The sequence below is a fragment of the Nilaparvata lugens genome, chromosome 5 (genome assembly GCF_014356525.2).
Source record: "Nilaparvata lugens isolate BPH chromosome 5, ASM1435652v1, whole genome shotgun sequence".
Lineage (NCBI taxonomy): Eukaryota > Metazoa > Arthropoda > Insecta > Hemiptera > Delphacidae > Nilaparvata > Nilaparvata lugens.
The window spans coordinates 51,014,118-51,033,921 of record NC_052508.1 but is presented as its reverse complement, the minus strand read 5'-3'; the positions used below and the strand labels follow the sequence as shown (position 1 = coordinate 51,033,921).

Below are 19,804 nucleotides of genomic sequence, written 5' to 3'. Positions count from 1 at the left end.
GTAAATTCAGTAGCAGCCACCCGCATCTGCTATGGAGTTGTAATAATTCTCTGCAGAACTGTGACTTGCTATCAAGGTGCAATGCTCCAATATGAAATGCTCACTTGAATAATGGCTAGAGTAGGCTACTAATGTATTTGCGATAAAGACATTAAATTTGTTGGCTCCTTCCTCCAGGGCTATATTGGCGATAAGGTTCGCATTCAGATATTGGCAAGATTGCGGAGTTCTATATCAGGTTCTCTATATTAGGGCTTTTCTTGGTGGGAGTTCCTGACGGAAGTTCCACCTCGCCTGAATATATTATTTAAGCCGTCAATGGGACTATATTTTCTCTCATTCAATCTGAATTTAGCGCGGACGAAAACTTTCTATTTTTTTTCGCTCAGTAAAATTAGTCAAATCATCTATCTATATTTATATAAAAGCGAAATGGCACTGACCGACTGACTGACTGACTCACTCATTCACTCACTCGCAGAACTAAAAATCTACCGGACCAAAAACGTTCAAATTTGATAGGTATGTTCAGTTGGCCCTTTAGAGACGCACTAAGAAATCTTTTGGCAATATTTTAACTCTAAGGGTGGTTTTAAGGGTTTAAAGTTCGTCTTTTAGCATGTATATTCTTCTTATTCTCTTAATTATAATTGAAAAAAAGGCCGTATGTTAATAAGAACTATAATGTAGAGAGAGTACCTCTTCGAAACAGTTGTTAACTGGTAACTAAATTAATAATTTTGTCAGGTTGGCATTAAGTTGAGTTGACTTTGTTAGGTTGGCACCAAGTTGAAGATTGAAATGCATTTATCGCGGAAAAATTGATTGGCACTGCTACTTCAATCAGAGCTATTCCTGGGAATATTATATTACTAGCCGTCAGGCTCGCTTCGCTCGCCATATCCGTTTAGCCAGACGTTTAGTCTGGACCCCCGACTGGATCGTCCTAACATATGATAAAAATGTTCAAATGAAAAATGCAGGCGAGCGAAGCGAGCCTGCTGATCTTATTCTTGGACGATCTAGTCGGGGATCCAGGGGGCGGAGCCCCCTGGCTAGACGGATATGGCGAGCGAAGCTAGTTCATAATATAAGTATCATTATATTCATTAATATATTGCTATTTATACACTCTGATGAACTAATCTCTTGTAATTTCGTTCAACTCATTTTATTTAATTTTCTATGTATGAGGGAGTTTCCTGAATGAATTTTATTGAAATATTCACTATTTCTTCGAATGATCGACAAATAAATTTGAATTTGAATTTCACAGTGACATTGATGTTCATTGTAATACTTGCTTATAGAGGAGCCTTATACTAATAATATTCTATATAGAGGGATTCGTTATTCCATAGAAAATGGCTTTGGAAGTCAACTCTTCAAGAAATGTATAATTTGTCTATGGCTGATAAAATTTATTGAATATAAATTGATATTGTGGAATTTCTCCATAATTGATAAACACAGTTTTATTTTTGTCACATCCACATTTATTAGAATTGTACATAGAACTGCAGTTTCGTGTTGAAACAGCACATTACTTCAGCTGAAGATGTGTTGGTTTTAACAAGTAACTGCAGTCCTATCATTCTAATAGATATGAATGTGTCGAAAATGAAACTATGTTTTTCCAATTGTCTATAGTTGCCTATGGCACCGGGTGTTGTTTCCACCTGGGACGATATTTGAGAATTTTATTTACCTCTCAATCCCCCCCCCCCGTGAATTAAAACAAAACAGTATGAATCGAAAAAAGTGAATCAAGTTGAAACCAAGCCTATAACGTGCCGTTGAAGTTGGTTTGCTAATTGTCTTGGAGGCAATATAATAGCAAGCTATCTTAAATAATGAGTGGACCTATTCACTACTCAGAGCGACTGTAACCTTATTATTCTATTAATAATAATTGACCGGCTGCGGGTGTTAATCTAAAATACCATAGGCCTTTTCTATTTTCAAGAGAAATTCGAAAGTAGTAGCCTACTGAACATGACAAGAGTTTTTGAAAAATATATTGCTTAAAATCGCATGAAAAATAAAAGTTTTTTTTTTCAAAATTTTCCTAGCAAAAGCCCCCAGACCCCCAACACACTCTACAGCTCCCGGTGTCCCCCCAAAGTTAAGTTGCTTCGTACGCCAATGGTCTGTGGTTCTAACACTAGTTAATGTCAGTCTTGTTTGTTTTTTAAAACACTATTTATATAAATTATAAAATAGGAAATTAGAACCCATCCTTAAAAAAATTTAGAAAAATACAAACTGAAACTACAGTAGAGCTCCAAGTATATCTGAATAAACTGGGAACAGACTCCATTGGCTTCATCAAACTTTTGAAAAATTTGAGTTTTTACAAGAAAACGGGAAATTTGGAAAAAACTAGCATTATTTAATATAAATCATAGCTATTACTTTTTACTTCAATTTCAATTTTGTCAAAGCGAATTTATATTATTTTTTATTGACTTAATGCTTCCATTCGAAATATTCTCTTATCATTTTTCAAACTATTAATCCGATTTTGGTTCAAATCAAAACAGAATTATCTATATATATAAAAGCGAAATGGCACTCACTCACTGACTGACTGACTGACTGACTGACTCACTCACTCACTCACTCACTCACTCACTCACTCACTCACTCACTCACTCACTCACTCGCATAACTAAAAATCTACCGGACCAAAAACGTTCAAATTTGGTAGGTATGTTCAGTTGGCCCTTTAGAGGCGCACTAAGAAATCTTTTGACAATATTTTAACTCTAAGGGTTGTTTTTAAGGGTTTGAAGTTCGTCTTTTAGCATGTATATTCTTCTTCTCCCAATCTCTTAATTATAATTGAAATTTCCATATCATATATTATTATGAACTAGCAGGTAACCCGTGCTCCGCAAGGGTCTATTTTAAAACTTGACAAACTAAAAACTTGACCGAGTGGGAACTTTAAGAGTTTAAAATAGCCCTATAACCATCCTCGATCAATTTAAGAATCTGTATGAGAAATTTCAAGTTTATCAGTCCAGTAGTTCAGGCGTGTTGATGCTTCAAACCATAATGTAAGTAAATGGGCTACTTATTTATAAGTAAGATTATAAAGTAAGAAGTAAGTAAATACAGATTATTTCTGTGATCTCTGGTCAAACATAATTTTTTTATCCCTACGGCTGTAAGCTGGTTCTTTCCTTTATTATATTATAATATAGATAACATAATTATTTTATTATTCAATTTAACATTCTAGTTGTGACCCTGAGTCCCAGGCAATTTTTGTTTTAGTCTTTATAATTTTGCTTCCGTTCGCTTTACTGTCTATTGAGACCCATGTAAATTCATGTCAGTAGACACTTGAACTCGATGTAGAGTGTTAGTGCTCTGTGACTTGTTGTTTTCGTGAAATTACGCTTTTGTGTCCCTGGGACCCAAGGGTCACGACTAACGTAACTTTTTTCATTTTTTTCAAATGCACATTTTTATGCAATAGTGATTGGATTCAAGCAGTCAATATGTACATTTTTTTAAACATCTTTATTGCCCATAAAAACAAAATAAAAAAAACTTACAAAAGAAATATTCTAGATTAATATTATGCTATTTTACAAATAAATTAAAATTACATGGCACCACCCAGCAAGGGCAAAACCCTGACCTCTGAGTGAGAGTATCAGCTGTTTAGGCAATATAAAAATTTATTTACTAATAATCAAAGCTACAAAAAATCGAAGTTCAACAATAAATTACTAGTAATTATAATATTTGACTGATGTCGAAGAAAAATTGTTGTATCACCCACTTATTTATCTGTTCCATCCTCTGTCTACCCCTATTAGAAAGAGATTCTGACAATGCATTTGGCATGATATTTATTATTTTTGAGCTAAGATACCCCAATTGTCTTTGCACTATTGTCAAATCTGAATAGGTAGTTAATATTATAAATGTTATGAGATGTAACTCTCAGGTTATACATAGAAACGTTATTATTCACTGTAAATTCATCCTTCCTCATCCATGCATAGTAGAGAAGTTTCTTTACATAAATTTGACGTACTGTCATCACTTTAAATTCGGCAAATGTTTCACTACTAGAAAAAGCCCTTGGCTTATTAAGAATTGCTTTTATTATCATTTTTTGAAATGTAAAAATTTTATTCATGAAAACATCATACGCTCCTCCCATACCACTAACCCATATTGCAGCACCGATTGAACATAGGCAAAGTAAAGGACCCTAAGTAATTTAATGTCTAATATTTTACGGACTTTATAAAAGATAAAGGAAATAAATTTTAAGCGTTTACAAGTATATTCTATATGAGGCTCCCACTCAAGGTTACAATCAACCATGATGCCCAGATACTTTATAGATTTTTCATTTTTTAGTTGAGGGCATGCACAATCCTTCCATTTCTCAAAATCACAATTTGTAAGTATTTTTAAATTCATAGCATCATTTGGTTGACCAACTATTGTAGGAGAAAATGTAATATATTTAGTTTTTGATGTATTTATACTCAATGTATTAATATCAAGCCATTGTTTAACAATGGATATTACTCTTTCTGCTCTCTTGTACGTCTCTAACCATGAGCGGTCCTTAACTATGACAGCCGTATCGTCAGCAAAGGAAATTATTTTCGAACTATCAATATTTAGTTTAAAGATGTCGTTGATATAGAGTAAAATAAAATCGGGGACAAGACGGTACCTTGTGGTAATCCAAAGTCGTTAAGTTTTGTAGTATTTGATTTGTAACTGTTGTTATCAGATATTAATTGTGTCCGATCACTTGAATAATTCTTAAATAATTCAAGGTGGCGTCCTCTAATCCCGTAATTTTTTTAGTAATTTATTGTGGGGTATGGTATCATAGGCTTTTGCCAGGTCAATCATTATAGCTAGGCATTTGTTGTTATTGGAAGACATGGCTTCAGAAACTTCATTTGTAAAGGCGGCCAGAGCATCCTCAGTCTTTTTGTTACTTTGGAAGCCATATTGATCCCTATTGAATTATGTTGTGATTGTTTATAAAACCCATCAATCTAGTTTTGATTGCTTTCTCCATTATTTTTGCTAGATTACTGATTAAACTTATGGGTCTATAATTCTCCGGAAGATCAACGTTACCTGACTTGAAAAGCGGTTTAATTCTGGCTGTCTTGAAGCAAATCGGGAATTTACCAGCCTCAAAGCATTTATTAATGATGAAACATAATTTTGAACAGAGACTTCAAAGAATGTACATCTTGACTTCTAGATCTCTATTTCAATGACATTAGTGATGATAAAAATAAATTCATAGTTCAAGATAAGGATACTGATCCTAAGTAGGATGATAGTGAAACCAATGAATTTCCTGTGATGCCAGGGATACTAAACCACCCATAAAAGTAAACTTTATATAACCTAATATATTTTTCATGTTTCTAGTAGTGTTTCATGTAGGTTTTAGGATTTATAATAGTATTCATCACTATAATTTCATAAGTTTTGCAAAGATTGTGCAACATGAACTTGAGGGTAGAGTAGAAACTACCCTAAGAGTTAACTATACCTTCCAATTTTTTCCCATCTTTCTAGTAGTGTTGCATGTAAGATCCATTATAGTATTCATCACTATACATTTTTGTTCACTTTATATAAAATAATAACCAAATGTTACTTTTCACTACCCTGAAAATACAAGGTTTCATAAATTCATTTCATAATTATAATAAAGATCTATTTATGCTTTACATAAGTGTTCGTGGCGTTCATCAAAGACCCTTGGACATATTAGAATCATAGAATAACATTATAATCTTGAAATATATTGAGATATTCAATATGAAAGAAGTGGGTCCCTGGGACTCAGGGTCACGACTAACGTCAGAAAAAAAGGAGTCACGACTAGAAGGGTAAGAAAAAATTTCATCTTGACATTAACCTGGCGCTTCGTCAAATAGCAAGTTCTCATTATTTGGTGTAGCCTATACATTTATAGGAAGGTTACATGTAGATTCATATAATCTCATGTAGATTTCCAGGTACACCTGACAACAATGTTCGAATGGTATTGGAATCGGAAGTATTATTCATTGGAGTTTGTCGCTATCTGTTTTGTCAAATGATAGACAATGATAGCAACACCAATGTTAATCAAATAACTGCCATTATAACGTGGACCTCACTATAGACTTATTATGGTTCAAAGAATACGGCACAGTAACGTGTGTTGAAAATTTAAAGTTGATTGATGAAAACATGGCAGATGGAACCAATCAAAAGTAATCGTCGAACATACATGCATATCACAAACGGAACACTCTACTCATCGCTAAGCACGTTCATCAAAGCCGTTCGTATGGCAAGGAGGTTGTACCAGAGACAAGAAATATAGTGCTCCTTATATGCTCCTTTATCTATGGTGGTACCCATTTGCTGGGCGGCTGCATAACAACCCAATCGACGAATTTAGCTGATCAAGATGACCATAGCCAACGTTAGTAGACAGTCTACTCACTTAGGATCATAGCCTTCATTTAGACTAAAATATCACAGACTATACTTACCTTCACATAGACTATAAATGTATACTACAAACATGTATTGTGCATGCGTGGGTGTTTACTACACCAGTTATGTTATTTAAATTTGTTTGTACAATGTTTGTTTTTGGTCGAATAAATTATTATTATTGATATTATTATTTAGCTACGGTACTCAACACAGTGCTGATCCAGGATTAAGCCTTGTTCACACCGTTGCCACAGGAGAGACAACCCACAATCAAAAGAAATCTGCGATGCAAACTGCAGTGGTGTGCCCAAGGCTGATAATAGAGCACAGCAGACAGCGACAGCACAGTTGCTCCATCATTCATCATTTTTTAATAATCCCACTATCATGTAGCGCCTATCACAAATAAGGTATCATTGTAACCAATTATAAATCGATGATGTACTTACTTAGATGATGTAAGAATAAATAATAAAAATTATTATTCGTTTGACTCTTTAGACTGCTTTGTCGTAATGTAAGTATTCATTTGAATAATCATTCACTATTCTATAGAATTATTCAATTATTATTGAGGTTTCAGAACAAAATTTTTCAATGCATATTCTCAGAGGTATTTTGAGAAAATATCTAATGTATCGGTACTTCAGCCTCAGGAGCTTGAGAGCTTGAGCCCTTCCAGTGTGTAGTAAATAGATGTTATTTTCATTTGCATAATCTCATTAGTTTCATGAAGAGATGGACAGACATTCATGCCCGGTTTTTTAGAACTATTAATAAAACTTGATGGAAAATGAAAGGGTGACATTCAATTTTTCCAAATTTCAAATGTGCTAAATAGATCTGATCAAATAACTTTATATGTTTGAAAAGTTCATCAAGTTTTAATAAGAGTTTTAGAAACCGGACATCAGTCTCTGAAAATAGTTGTTATGCAAATCTGTAATTCTAGAAATCAAATTTTGAACTAATAATTTTCAAAAAAATCTTTAAATATTCCACTTCACATCAAAGTATAATAAGAATAAAGCATTAGCCAATACTCAAAGTATTGTTATCACCAAGCAGGAAAATGAAATAGGTAATCAGTGATTCCTTGCAACAAATAATAAAATATATATTTAAATCTATACATACTTATAAATTTTACTTCAGTAGAAAAAATATAAAATAATACAACAATAGGTAAATAATTAGTGACAGATGTATAATATGTGGATCGCTGAAATCTTACAAAAATGTTATTCAAATGGTAACATTGAAAAGTTTAGTTAATAATGGAAGTAAGAAAAATCAGTTTAATATCTGATTTGTATGGAGAAACAGAATTAAGATTGAACTTGTCAATGAGAAAAACGATAATAATTCAAGATCACATACAATAAAATATATAGTATTGCAATAATTCAATGAATAATACAATCAATACATAACATATATTTTACATTTTATAAAATATAAAATTAATAATTTTGAATCATTTGAGACACGTTGATAAGAATATTCAAGAAACAATGAAAATGAAGTCTTACTACTGTAATGAATTGAAACAAACTGTAATAAATTGTTTATAATTGCATGTTTTATTTTAAATTAATGTTAATCAATTATAAAACTTTCGATAAATTGTGATAAATTATAATTTTAGCAATTAAACATTTAAAAATTATTTTAGTTCGAATGCTTCTCAGTAAAATATTTGAAGAGAAAAATTGGAAGATACATGATTGAATAAATAAATAAATAAAAGATGTTGAAGAATTTTTCCGTTGAACAGAATAGTCTAATACCCCCCTGCATTTTAAAACTGGATATGATTGAAATAAATGATTAAATTAAGTTATATTCTGATTAAATCGAAAAATGGAGATTTTTGAAATATCAACATAATCTACACTATAATACATTTACTAGAAGTTCTAAAAACTCTTATTTGTATTAGGTCAAGTCAAAAATACTAAATTAGTTACTGGGGTTATTATCTAGATGTGTGCAAAGAGAATTTCCTAAAATTATAAAAAAAAATTAATTAAGAATATCAGTTTCAAGTAAAACAATATCACTTAGATCAGGAAAATTGAACTGGAATTGGATTTTTCAGATTGAAGGGAAATTGGAATGAGAAGCTTCTTGCTAAAATGACTGTTTAATGGAAATGATACGATTTCATAAAAGTTTTTTTTTAATAACATAATTCAATAAGTTTAAAATTTCTATGTCAATAATTTATTATTCTTGTACTATTGCTTCCGAATATTTTAATTTACTATACATCCATGCTGATAGAAATAATCCCAACAACCATCCCAAAAATGGTCCATCATTCATCAGCCACCTTAAAAAACTGTAGTCAGACTTGTATTTTCAAACCACTCAAATACAAATAAAACTAAGGATAATATTCAAATATGTCAATGATCTTACAATAATTGATATCTGTAGTAAAGCGTTGTTCATCTACATGATAATGTAATATATTCAATTTCTTTGATCTTTGTATCACACTTCCAAAAAGCTTTTAGTAAGTAATCATATTGCATTTGAACTATCAACAGAAAAGTTGGATAAACATTTTCGATGATCAATTTAGCCAATAATGTTTACAAATTCCATTGTTAAACTCTACAAGAATTATTTTTATAGATACATCAATTTGTCAAAACACTACCACTCAAATCGATAATTTTACAGTAATTTCATGAGATCATTGTAACTAATAACTAATTTTCAATACATATTAATTTCAAGTGGTCATGTAGTAAGAAAATTTCTTTTATCAATACATCTACATGATTTACTTTTCCATCTCAACTTCGCAAGATTTGAATAGAAAAGAGAAAATCTTCCAAAATTTAATGAGCCGGTTGAACAGCATATTGAAAGAATCTATTAAATATTGATATCTATATAAATGGTATTGAGGGAACAAAATTCGAAACGAACTATTTCTGAACGAATCAAGTGTTTTCTAATTTTCTCAGCTAGAACTTTTAAAAGCTTTGGTAAAAAAAAGTTTTTACCACAAACAAGAGATAATCTATTTAGAAACATGGCAATTTAATGTATTAAATTTGACAAAAACAAGGAGTCTTCTAGTAAAATGAATTAAAATGAAAAAATGTTTATGAGTATAGCCGACTTCTGAATAAAAACCTTGAAGACTTGAAAAGAATTATAAAATGCTTGAAACAAACAATATGTGTATAAGAAGTATTGAATTTAATACAATCTTTAATTAATTAATAAAAATATCCATCGTTAGAAAATTTCATAAAAGATATATGATTGAGAAAAATATTAACTGTGTACTGTATTTGAAAAACAGAATTTTCAGTATCCAAATCAGCTAAGATAAATTTCCTAAGATAAAGTTAAATTTCCTTTGGCTTTTCAAAATACTTTTGTTTTCTGGAAAATTGCCCACTTGTTACCTCTGTGTTGTATTAGACTGTATTTTGAAACAAGTCTTATAATTTTTTGTAAAGGTTGGTTAAAACCTCAAAGCTTGAAATTATTTCAATAGTCTATTTACATTCTATATACACAATAATTATTTACAATAAATTATTTTTGAACAAAAATGAACTGAGTAAATGCAAATTGAATCGAACAGTTTAAAGTATTAAGGAAGAAACAAGGAATGTTAAGTAAGTGATCGAAATACGAACACAAAAATACACATTCAATACATTAAAGCTACTGTTCACACTACAATTTACAAATTTGTAAAGTTTTTATATCACACAAATAGCTCCACCAGCTCTATCACGTGACCGATAACAGCCACAAAAAGTTCACAGATGCAACACTTTTGCAAATCTTCAAACGTTTTGCAAAATCTGTATGCAAGAATTAGACACCAAATGCCACCACAATGATCAGACGTCGGTAAATTATGCAAATTTTCATTGCCAAAGGCTAAATTCCTGATACCTAAATTTTGTAATTCTTTGAAAAGGGCTAGGCTCCAATAATAATAATAATATGTTGTGAAGTTGATGGGGATAAAACAACCTAAACTAAAACCAACAAGACTAATAAATTTCGTTCTGTAATAGAAATCATTGATAATAGATAATATTAGAAATTAGTACTAGTGAAATATAGAATAATAGTTGTACGGTAAAGATGATAGATAGATAATTTGAATTTAATAGAACGTAATTGTTTTGCTGGCTGCCTAGCATAGGCTACGGAAAGCCTGCATTTTTCTAACCGATGAACGAGGTGGTGATCTTTCTCAGGGTTGGGAACTGCCTAGCTAGCATCCCAGCCTGGGAAAGTGAGTTTCCGTCCACTCGTCCCATCACCAGTATCTGACTCTTCTTCCCCCCTTCCATAGTCTAGTTTCCACGTGTAGGCCTGGGAAGAGTCGGGCCTGGAGACAAAAAAGCATTCTTTCCGGGCACACTTTTCCGGGCTTTTGAATAAATCGGAGCGCGTCTCGTTAAAGTACGGAATTTGATACACCAGTTTTTTTCGGGATTGTGTACCACCGAATCGACATCAAGAGGATGGACTTCAACATCGTCCTCATCTTGGGTGAGTCCCAAAATTATTAGTCTTCACCCATATGATCAGGGGCGATAGAGCTTTTAGCATCATAGCGTCAGGTTTATATTTTTGTGTAAAGTGTCCAAATTCGTATTTATTGTAGTAGGCTAGGCAACCAGATTAGTCTTATTTTGTGTAATAATCTTAGAAAAATGTTTCATTTAAACGCATTTCGATAGAGTAAACAATAGCATCATTACAAAAAACGCCTACACTTTTTAGAAGTAGTTGCTTTTCCAGATATTACAGTTTGAGCAATGGGAATCTGTCCAAAAACAATGATCCAAATACTGTCTAAATACTGTAATTAAGTTTAAAATGACAAAAAAAATTATATGAACTTTATGCAAGTTCCAAACATCCTGGAATGAATATAAATTTACCTTCTAGATTTCTCAGACCTAGTGATTCAGACTGTGTGTCCGTTACGTCACATAATTCACTCAATGAATCTGTCATGCTGATTTAAAATATTGAAAAAATTGGCAGTAAGAAATTACTGATAGCTTGTATCCTCGCCTTCTCTATGATTAAACAAGTCATTTCTAGTAGGTGAGGTGCTAGGAGTGGATATTATTGTCCAAACTTCACCATGTTTAATCTAAACAGAAAACAGCCTGTTATTGATCACTTCTATCTGATCCTTAGATAGATTATAGAACTTTAGCTAAAAGGGAACGTCAATTAGGATACCTTCCTGACAATAGGAAAGGTCCCACTGTCAATAAATTCAATAAATCTCTCCAAAACAATTTTACAATAGTAACCTCACTCTAATTTCATATAGATCTTTAACTTCAAATCAATCTCACTTCAATTTCAGATAGATGTTGGTGTGGCTAAGATGCAAGGGTGGTTGAGCCCCGACCTGTGATCATTGTGGGGGCGGTGGCGGAGGCGGAGGAGCTACCTCACTGGTGGAGGCATAGAGACTTCAGCTGGGGGCCGGCTGGTACATATGCAGGGGCGGCGGGGGCGCCTGCTGGTACTGCACCAGCATGATCTGGGGCGGAATGTGGGGCATGGGTGGGTGAGGAGGAGGGGGCGGTTGGGGGGGAGGATGCTGCTGCTGCTGCTGCTGCTGTTGTTGTTGTTGTTGTTGTTGTTGCTGCTGCTGTTGTGTTTGATTGCTCATGGAAGTCTGGACCGAAGTAACTGACACGGGAGGAGGGCCGGACGTGGGAGGTGCAGACGTGGTGCTGTGAGCGCTATGCACACTGTGCACACTATGGGTGCTGTGCACACTGTGGGGCGTGGGCACGCCCCCCGACATGGGTGTGTGGGGCGTGTGGGCTCCCCCACCGTCCACGTCACTCGTCGAGCCAACCTCGTTGGTGTTGTGCTCGTGGTCGGCCTCATACTTGATGCGCTTGAAGCGACCATAGAGTGACGAGTAGGGCAAGTTGTAGTGGATTGCCGCTTGGTTGATGCTCATCTGCCCGATCCTAGAGCACAAAATGGTCGCTTAGCATTCAAAGAATCTACACAGATTTCACGATTTCAGTTTATTTCACATCAAATATCACAAATACATGGCCATTGTTCACAAGATCACAGTACATTATTCATTGGTAATAAGATTCTAAAGATATATGATTCATGAGATGAATGTGTGATTGGTAGAATAAAAACAGTTATACCACATTTGGATAACATAAACAGAATTCATAAGGCACATTACAGTTCCTGATTCAAAAAATATACTAACAGTTTGAGCAAAATTTTTAGATTGATTTGTATAATATAAACAGAATTCATAAAACACATTACAATTGAGACAATACAAGTTTGAGCAAAATTTAGATTGATTTGAGATTTGAGCTCGATTTTAGATTAGTGTGTCTATAAAATGTTATTCATTTTAGTCAGTTGAAAACATCAAATTGAATCGAATAGTATGTAGGCTACTATTGAATGAAACTACCCAATTGATTAGGTTACAGCATTTGCAAAATTAAATATTATAAAAATTGATAAACAAATGTATGTACAAATGTATTTTTGGTGAGGTAAATAAATTATAAATATACTTTAGAACAACACAGCAAAACAAAATTAATGTTCTGAACAACACGACTATTTTCTAAAAATAAAAAACCTATCTTAACTTTCTTCAGACTATAGAACATTCACAACCATCGCACACTAACCAAAATTCAGAAACTAAGTAGATTTTGCTTAAACACCCCAAAGTGGCTCAGTCATCCAACTGAGAGAGAAGTGGCTCAGTCATCCAACCATATCCTAGAGAGCACATCCACAAGCATTCTTTACTATCTCAAAATAAACTAACAAAAAATGTAAATCTGAAGGGAAAAATTATAAATAAATAAATGAGCATAGTCTTTTGAAGGATAAAAACCTAAACTATCAGTCTACAAACTATACTCCAGAAACTGGAAACTATCAAATCTTTTAATATAACGACCAACTCTTCTTTCTTTACTAAATTAACTAATAGTTAAACACAGCACATCAACAACTATTTCGTACATTTTTCAAATTGACTACATTCCTAGCTCCATCTTCAACTAGGCCTACATTACTGCAATTGCATGTACATCTTTAACTACATCAACATCGTGTATCTTCTAAAAGTTCACAACTATCCAACAATCTACAACATAAATCTGTCTTGTCAACAACAAAAACAAAAAATAATTAATACTTTTCCAAAAATAAGAATCTAGGTTCTACTTTTTTCTACTTATACTCGAGTAATTAATCTTAAAAATTGGAAATTAGTATTTTCCTATCGCCCCTCTTAGGACCCCATTACACCTACATATATTTTAAGAATGTAAGAGAAATTATGTATTCCATCGACATATCGATCAGATTGTGACAAAATATGTTGACTTGCACGTATATAAATGCATATAATTGAATGAGAAAAACCTGATAGGAGTTTCAACCAGATGTCTTTTACTGATGAACCCCAGTGCTATCGAATGAGCAAGTTAATTGTCGGTCCCGGATGAACAGGTGTGAGGCCTATTGATGGCCTAAATTATATATTCAGTTAAATCCTTCCTGTATGGGACTCCCAAACAACAAAAAGCCAATATTTATTTTACTGATCAACCTCTGAATTTATATCTAAAATCATTCCATAATGTATTATATGAATACCTAATTCAAGTACTTTATTATTTGTAATTTATATTATATGTAGGCTCATTCCATGATGTATTATGGGAAAAACGAATTCAAGTACTTTATTATCTGTATTTTATGTTACTTATAATTGTATATTTGTACTAATACCGTATTTGTGGAAAAAGAAGATTTTTATTTGATTAGATGAGTAAATAAGTTAGCAGATATATAAATAAATATGTGGGTGTAATGGATCCCTGTTATCTCTGGATTCCTAGTTTCTACTCGTAATACTGCTACTTAGTGACCCATCACTGCTGGCCATAGTCTGCTAGCCACTGGTCGAGAAAGCAATTGGATGCTGACCTGACAGACTCGAGCGCCTCGTTCATGGCGTCCTCGGACCAGGGCGTCGGGTTGCTGCGAGACAGCTCGATGCCCTCTCGCTTGCAGCGGCCGTACAGGGTGCCCGATGGAATGCCGTACTCGGCGGCTGCCTTCTGCACGGTCGTCGTGCCCGACCTAATCCCCTCCAGCGCCCGGTCCAGGTCCTCGGGGTTCCACGTCGTCGGCGTCGAGTTGAACGGCGCCGCCAGTCGGATGCCTTCGCGGCGCGCTATCTTGTACAGTGTGCTGCTCGGAATGCCTGTCAATTGAGACAAAAATTAGGAAATGGAAGAAGTTTTGGGCAATAGCCAGTCTTTTCCTTTCCAACTATTGTATTGTTTGCTCTATCCAATAATAAATAAATAAATTGAACAACCATCACATATCACATTGTCAATTATACACATATTATGTAAAAGTAGTGTATTATATTCATATACTGTGGAATTGTATATGTTTATATAAACAATACTATAAGTCATATGGAGAAATGTAATTGAATGATGACTATCATTATCAAATTGTAGCAAGCAAGGGCAAAATAGCATGATCACTCCTGATTTGATAATTGACAAAGGAAACCAATTCTAAACCTAAAAGCCGATTCTGCCCCGTCCTATTATCTCAAAATTCTGATGCAATTACTATTCATAGGGCACTCACATCACTTCATTATTAATTGACTGCATGTGATGATAATGAAACAATTAATTAGAATTGATTTTGCAGCAAGACTTTGTTTTGGTATCAACATTAACATTTTTATACATGGAATTTACAAGAAAATATTTCAATTATCTAATTTCATGACCTATGGGTCTATAGTAAAATCAAAACCTACGGTCCTATGGAATCCGGACCTACTTCAAGACGTATCGGTGTCTATTGTGATATGTCTATGGTCAGCACCTGATTAACATTGGTTTGTTATCCTTTATCCTTGTCTGTTACTAGACAAACCAGATAGCTCTGTCTTTTCCGGTACCTAGGCAAATTCTTTGTAAAATTTCTAGAAATATATATCATGAACTACCAGAATATTCAATCTTCTTTGAGATTCTTTGTAAAAGAATTGTTTGTGAAGATCTGTTGCCAAATTCTTTGTAAACTATCTGAAAATATATAATGAACTACAAGAATATTCAATCTCAATTGTATTATTTATCTAAAACCATGTTACAATGCAAACATAAGGCCTACAACAACATACAATCAATCCCATAACAAGAGTTATTCCTTTTCGCAATGCATTTTCAAATCTATACTACTACAATCTACACCTGCTCTAGAACACGGGTTTCCTATAGTTGAGTAGGTTAATTTCCGAAAAAATGCTATTTATTTATATTTGTAGTAAGTTTCATATAATGTATTTTTGAATATTGTGTACATTTTATTGATTTGATTGGTTATTTGTAAATTAATGGGAATTAAATTTATTAATATTATTATTAATGTGAACATTATGCACATACTTTAAAAATATTATAACACGGTTTTCGATGATAGTAGCATTAACATTAAAACATGGTTTCAGATGCTAACAGCAGGGTCAGTTTGTAAAGTTTTCACTAAAACAAGTTTCCAGTTAGTCAAGTTTACATTTCGTCAAGTTTTCAGTTTACTGTTCACTCTCTCTGAGTAGCTTTTGGCCTATTGTTAAATTACATCACACTCGTGCTTTGAATACCATCATTATAAAACCTTTTTACACAAACTACTTTATATTAAAAAATGAAAAGATATATTTTGTGAGCCACTGCACTGACCATAAGCCTTGCTAGCCTTGTTGGCGGAGATGCTTCCGTTGCGCAGAGCCTCGAGCGCCACATTGAGCACCTCCTCCGTCCACGACTTGCCCGGCCCTTCCTTCTTGGGCGTGTCGATGCCCATGCGGTGCGCGCGCTGCCACAGTGTCGTCGATGGAATGCCATAGGTCGTCGACGCCTGCAACCACACACAATCCATTCATTCATATTTTAATTTAGAAAATATGTGAATTATGGTACATTTCTAATATTATAGTTGACCGAGCGAAGTGAGGTCAAAGATTCAAGTCGACGGTTTGGCATTTCTCTTAATGTTTAAATGTTTAAATGTTTATATGTTGCGCATTCACGGCGAAACGCGGAAATAGATTTTCATGAAATTTGACATGTATGTTCCTTTTTTAATTGCGCGTCGACGTATATACAAGGTTTTTGGAAATTTTGCATTTCAAGGATAATATAAAAGGAAAAAGGAGCCTCCTTCATACGCCAATATTAGAGTAAAAATCAGACTATAGAATTATTCATCTTAAATCAGCTGACAAGTGATTACACAGATGTGTGGAGAAGCCAGTCTATTGCTGTATTTCCATAAGGTATATAGTTTCAATCAGGTACTTGTAGATGAGAATACTGCGTGAGGTCTACTGTTCACAGAAATACTAGTATATGTAAAGCTGAAACAATAACAAAGCTCAACCTTAGAAAAGGTAACAAGGACAATCTCACTTCATTTCAGTGTCAGAAAATCAATTTTCAGGAGATGATAGTTTCTTATAAGTTTGAAATTGGTGCTTTCCAAAGGCACCAAAATCACATTTCCAGATAGAATATGAATTGAGTAATTAATTACATATTTTTTGCAGGTTTGTATCATCAAGCGCTCCAGTTGACTAAAGTAATGTTCAGACCAAAATCTGCAGCTCTACAGAGTCTGTAGATGGATGGATTTGAAAAGATCTGTCGCCAGCTTAACCAATGCGGGTGTTCACACCGACATCTGTGTATCTGCCAGCCGACGTTCCAAGAAAACTCTGCTCGTATGCAGATGTTCTCGAATCGCTCTGGGAGCGATTTTCTCCAGGCATCAGAGTGCATATTTTTGATAAAGATCATCAAAAACCTAAATCACGTGAACATGGAGATATAGAAGAATTCTAATTTCAGATTTGGATTCAGCGCCTTGAAATAAATAATTTGGTCCGCGTTTGCTCAAAAAAAAAAAAAATAAATGTAATAATTGAACATTTTGGAATCAGAGTGCAACTGAGAACAGATCGAAAATAGCTCTGCCGGCCCACAGATGATTTTGGTGTGAACACAAACTCTGTGGACGTTAAGATATTGCTCCTTTGCTCTGCAGAGTAAAATAGCTTGGTCTAAACATATCTCAAGTCTAGTTTTTCGCCATTTTCTGGCAGTGTTTTTCACATTTTCTGTTCAACTTTTTTCCTTTTTAATTTGATTAGTGTGATTCAATGATTCATTGCTTAGGATGGTGATAGAGTTGTCGGCTACACAATTAGCTGACAATTATAATCTCAGTATCTCGCAGATCACAGCTGACAAGCACTGCCGTAACATCAATGAAGATGGACATCAATAAAGAAAATGTTATTCATATCCCATGGTATGGGGCATCTGTGTTCAAAATTTCACAGTTTGTTTAAACCGATTATTGTCTACTATTGTTGATTATGACTGTCTAGGACGGGTGAGAGTGTATGGACGGCACGGCATGAGAGACTACCAGCATCACATTTTATAGCTACACAAAAAAGAACTCCGTGGACTAGCGGCTCGAACAAACAATGAAATTTGGAACATAAACGCCCTTTACCGTGGAATATCTTTGTATGCTATTTCCCTCTACGGCTCAACAGAACTCATAAATTCATCTACAGTATGAACACAAAATAGGTACCTTGGTGAGACTCATGTTGTGGTTGCGCAGAGCATCTAGTGCCAGCTCCATGTCTTCCTGGGACCAGCTCTTGTTCATGCCAGGACCACCTCCTCCACCCCCACCCCCGCAATTCTTGCCACACACGCTGCTGCCGCAGTCAGACTGACTCCCGTTCATGTCCACTGAAGCACAATAAATTTAGCCACTGTTTATCCATCTTAGTACAAGGAACTGAGTGACAGGAAGAATAATGGAAAAATACTAAACATGCAGAACGTATTAAAAGTGAAAAGATAGGGAATAATGAGCAAAAACATGAAATAGTAAAATCATTAGCTGGCGACTCCAGTTTGCGTATTTCAAAATTGAATCACAGATGGAAAATATTTGATGGCTTGTATTTTGAATAGAATAAAAACTTGAAAACTATTTACAATCACTGAATGAATTCGAGAAAAGTAATAAAGCAATATACTATAATAGCAGAGCATATATTATAATGTAGTTTAACTCTATATCACGGAGTTCTAGCATTGTTAAAAAGCAATATTACAGCAAAACTAACAGTGATAAACCGAGCTAGGATGAAAGTCATATATTCTTCATCAATATACTCTAAATAGCAGAGCATATAATATAGTATAACTCTATATCAAGGAGTTCTAACCAATAATCTATATAATAATAACTAGTTAGTATATATAGATCGTTGGTTCTAACATGGTTGAAAAAAGCAATATCTCAGCAAAACTAACGGTAATAAACCGAGCAAGGATAAAAGTCATATTTTGATCAACAATATACTCTTAATAGTAGACCATATGACATAGCCTAGTATAACTCTCCATCATCAAGAGCTGGCATAGTTTAAAGAACAATATTTCACCGAAGCGTGATCATCATTGTTAAACCGAGCTAGAATAAAAGTCATATATCATTACAATAGATGGAAATATTTGAAGTTACCGGCACCACGTTTTTATTGTAAAGATAAGTTCACTTCCGAATTTCGGTAACAAAAACTAGTTGAAATGTCATTATTTCAATGAATATTGTTGAATATAACGAAATAGAAATAGTTCTCAAAACTTCATCTAGTTGACAGTAATAAATTAACTTCAATTGAAAAGCGTCAAGAAAAAAACGACAATATGAACTAATAAATTCATCTTGCATTTTTTTATAATCAGAAAAATGTGGCATGTCACTAAGGTTAAAATTCTGATGAATGCTAAACTCAACTTGAATCTAGAAACTAAGTAAGGATACTGAACTTGACTTATACCTGGACTGACTGAGTAAATAAATTTAAATTATAATTGTTACATATTGCTCCCACGATAAATATAATAAAAAATACATTAAGACTTCTTTCAATATAAGAGATGGATAATCATGGAGTTTCCAATCGAACATATGTAACACTCAAATCTAGTTTAAATATGAATAGAAAAATTATTAAAAGTATACTTACATTCACTGGAATGGCCGGGTGGAATTAGACCTAACAACTCAGGCGTGATCATCATTGTGTGCATTGAATGTTCATGTTCATCATCACCCTAAAATCCAATTAATTATAACATTA

At 33.7% G+C, this 19,804-nt stretch overlaps 1 protein-coding gene across 4 annotated transcripts in view; it reads right to left on the bottom strand.

Annotated features, from left to right (window-relative positions):
• Nucleotides 1–8,687: 8,687 nt before the first annotated feature.
• Nucleotides 8,688–19,804, bottom strand: part of LOC111045200 (protein bric-a-brac 2) — a 31,715-nt gene continuing 20,598 nt past the window's right edge. For 3 of the 4 annotated variants that reach the window (XM_022330543.2, XM_039428633.1, XM_022330542.2), the window contains exons 9-13: nt 19,691–19,778; nt 18,235–18,398; nt 16,311–16,488; nt 14,521–14,800; nt 8,883–12,500 (exon numbers count right to left, since the gene is read on the bottom strand). In XM_022330543.2, the coding sequence (XP_022186235.1) occupies nt 11,990–12,500; nt 14,521–14,800; nt 16,311–16,488; nt 18,235–18,398; nt 19,691–19,778 (1,221 nt within the window). In that variant the 3' untranslated portion in view covers nt 8,883–11,989. Of the gene's footprint in view, nt 12,501–14,520; nt 14,801–16,310; nt 16,489–18,234; nt 18,399–19,690; nt 19,779–19,804 lie in introns of all 4 variants that reach the window. The other variant, XM_022330540.2, reaches the window with a different exon arrangement.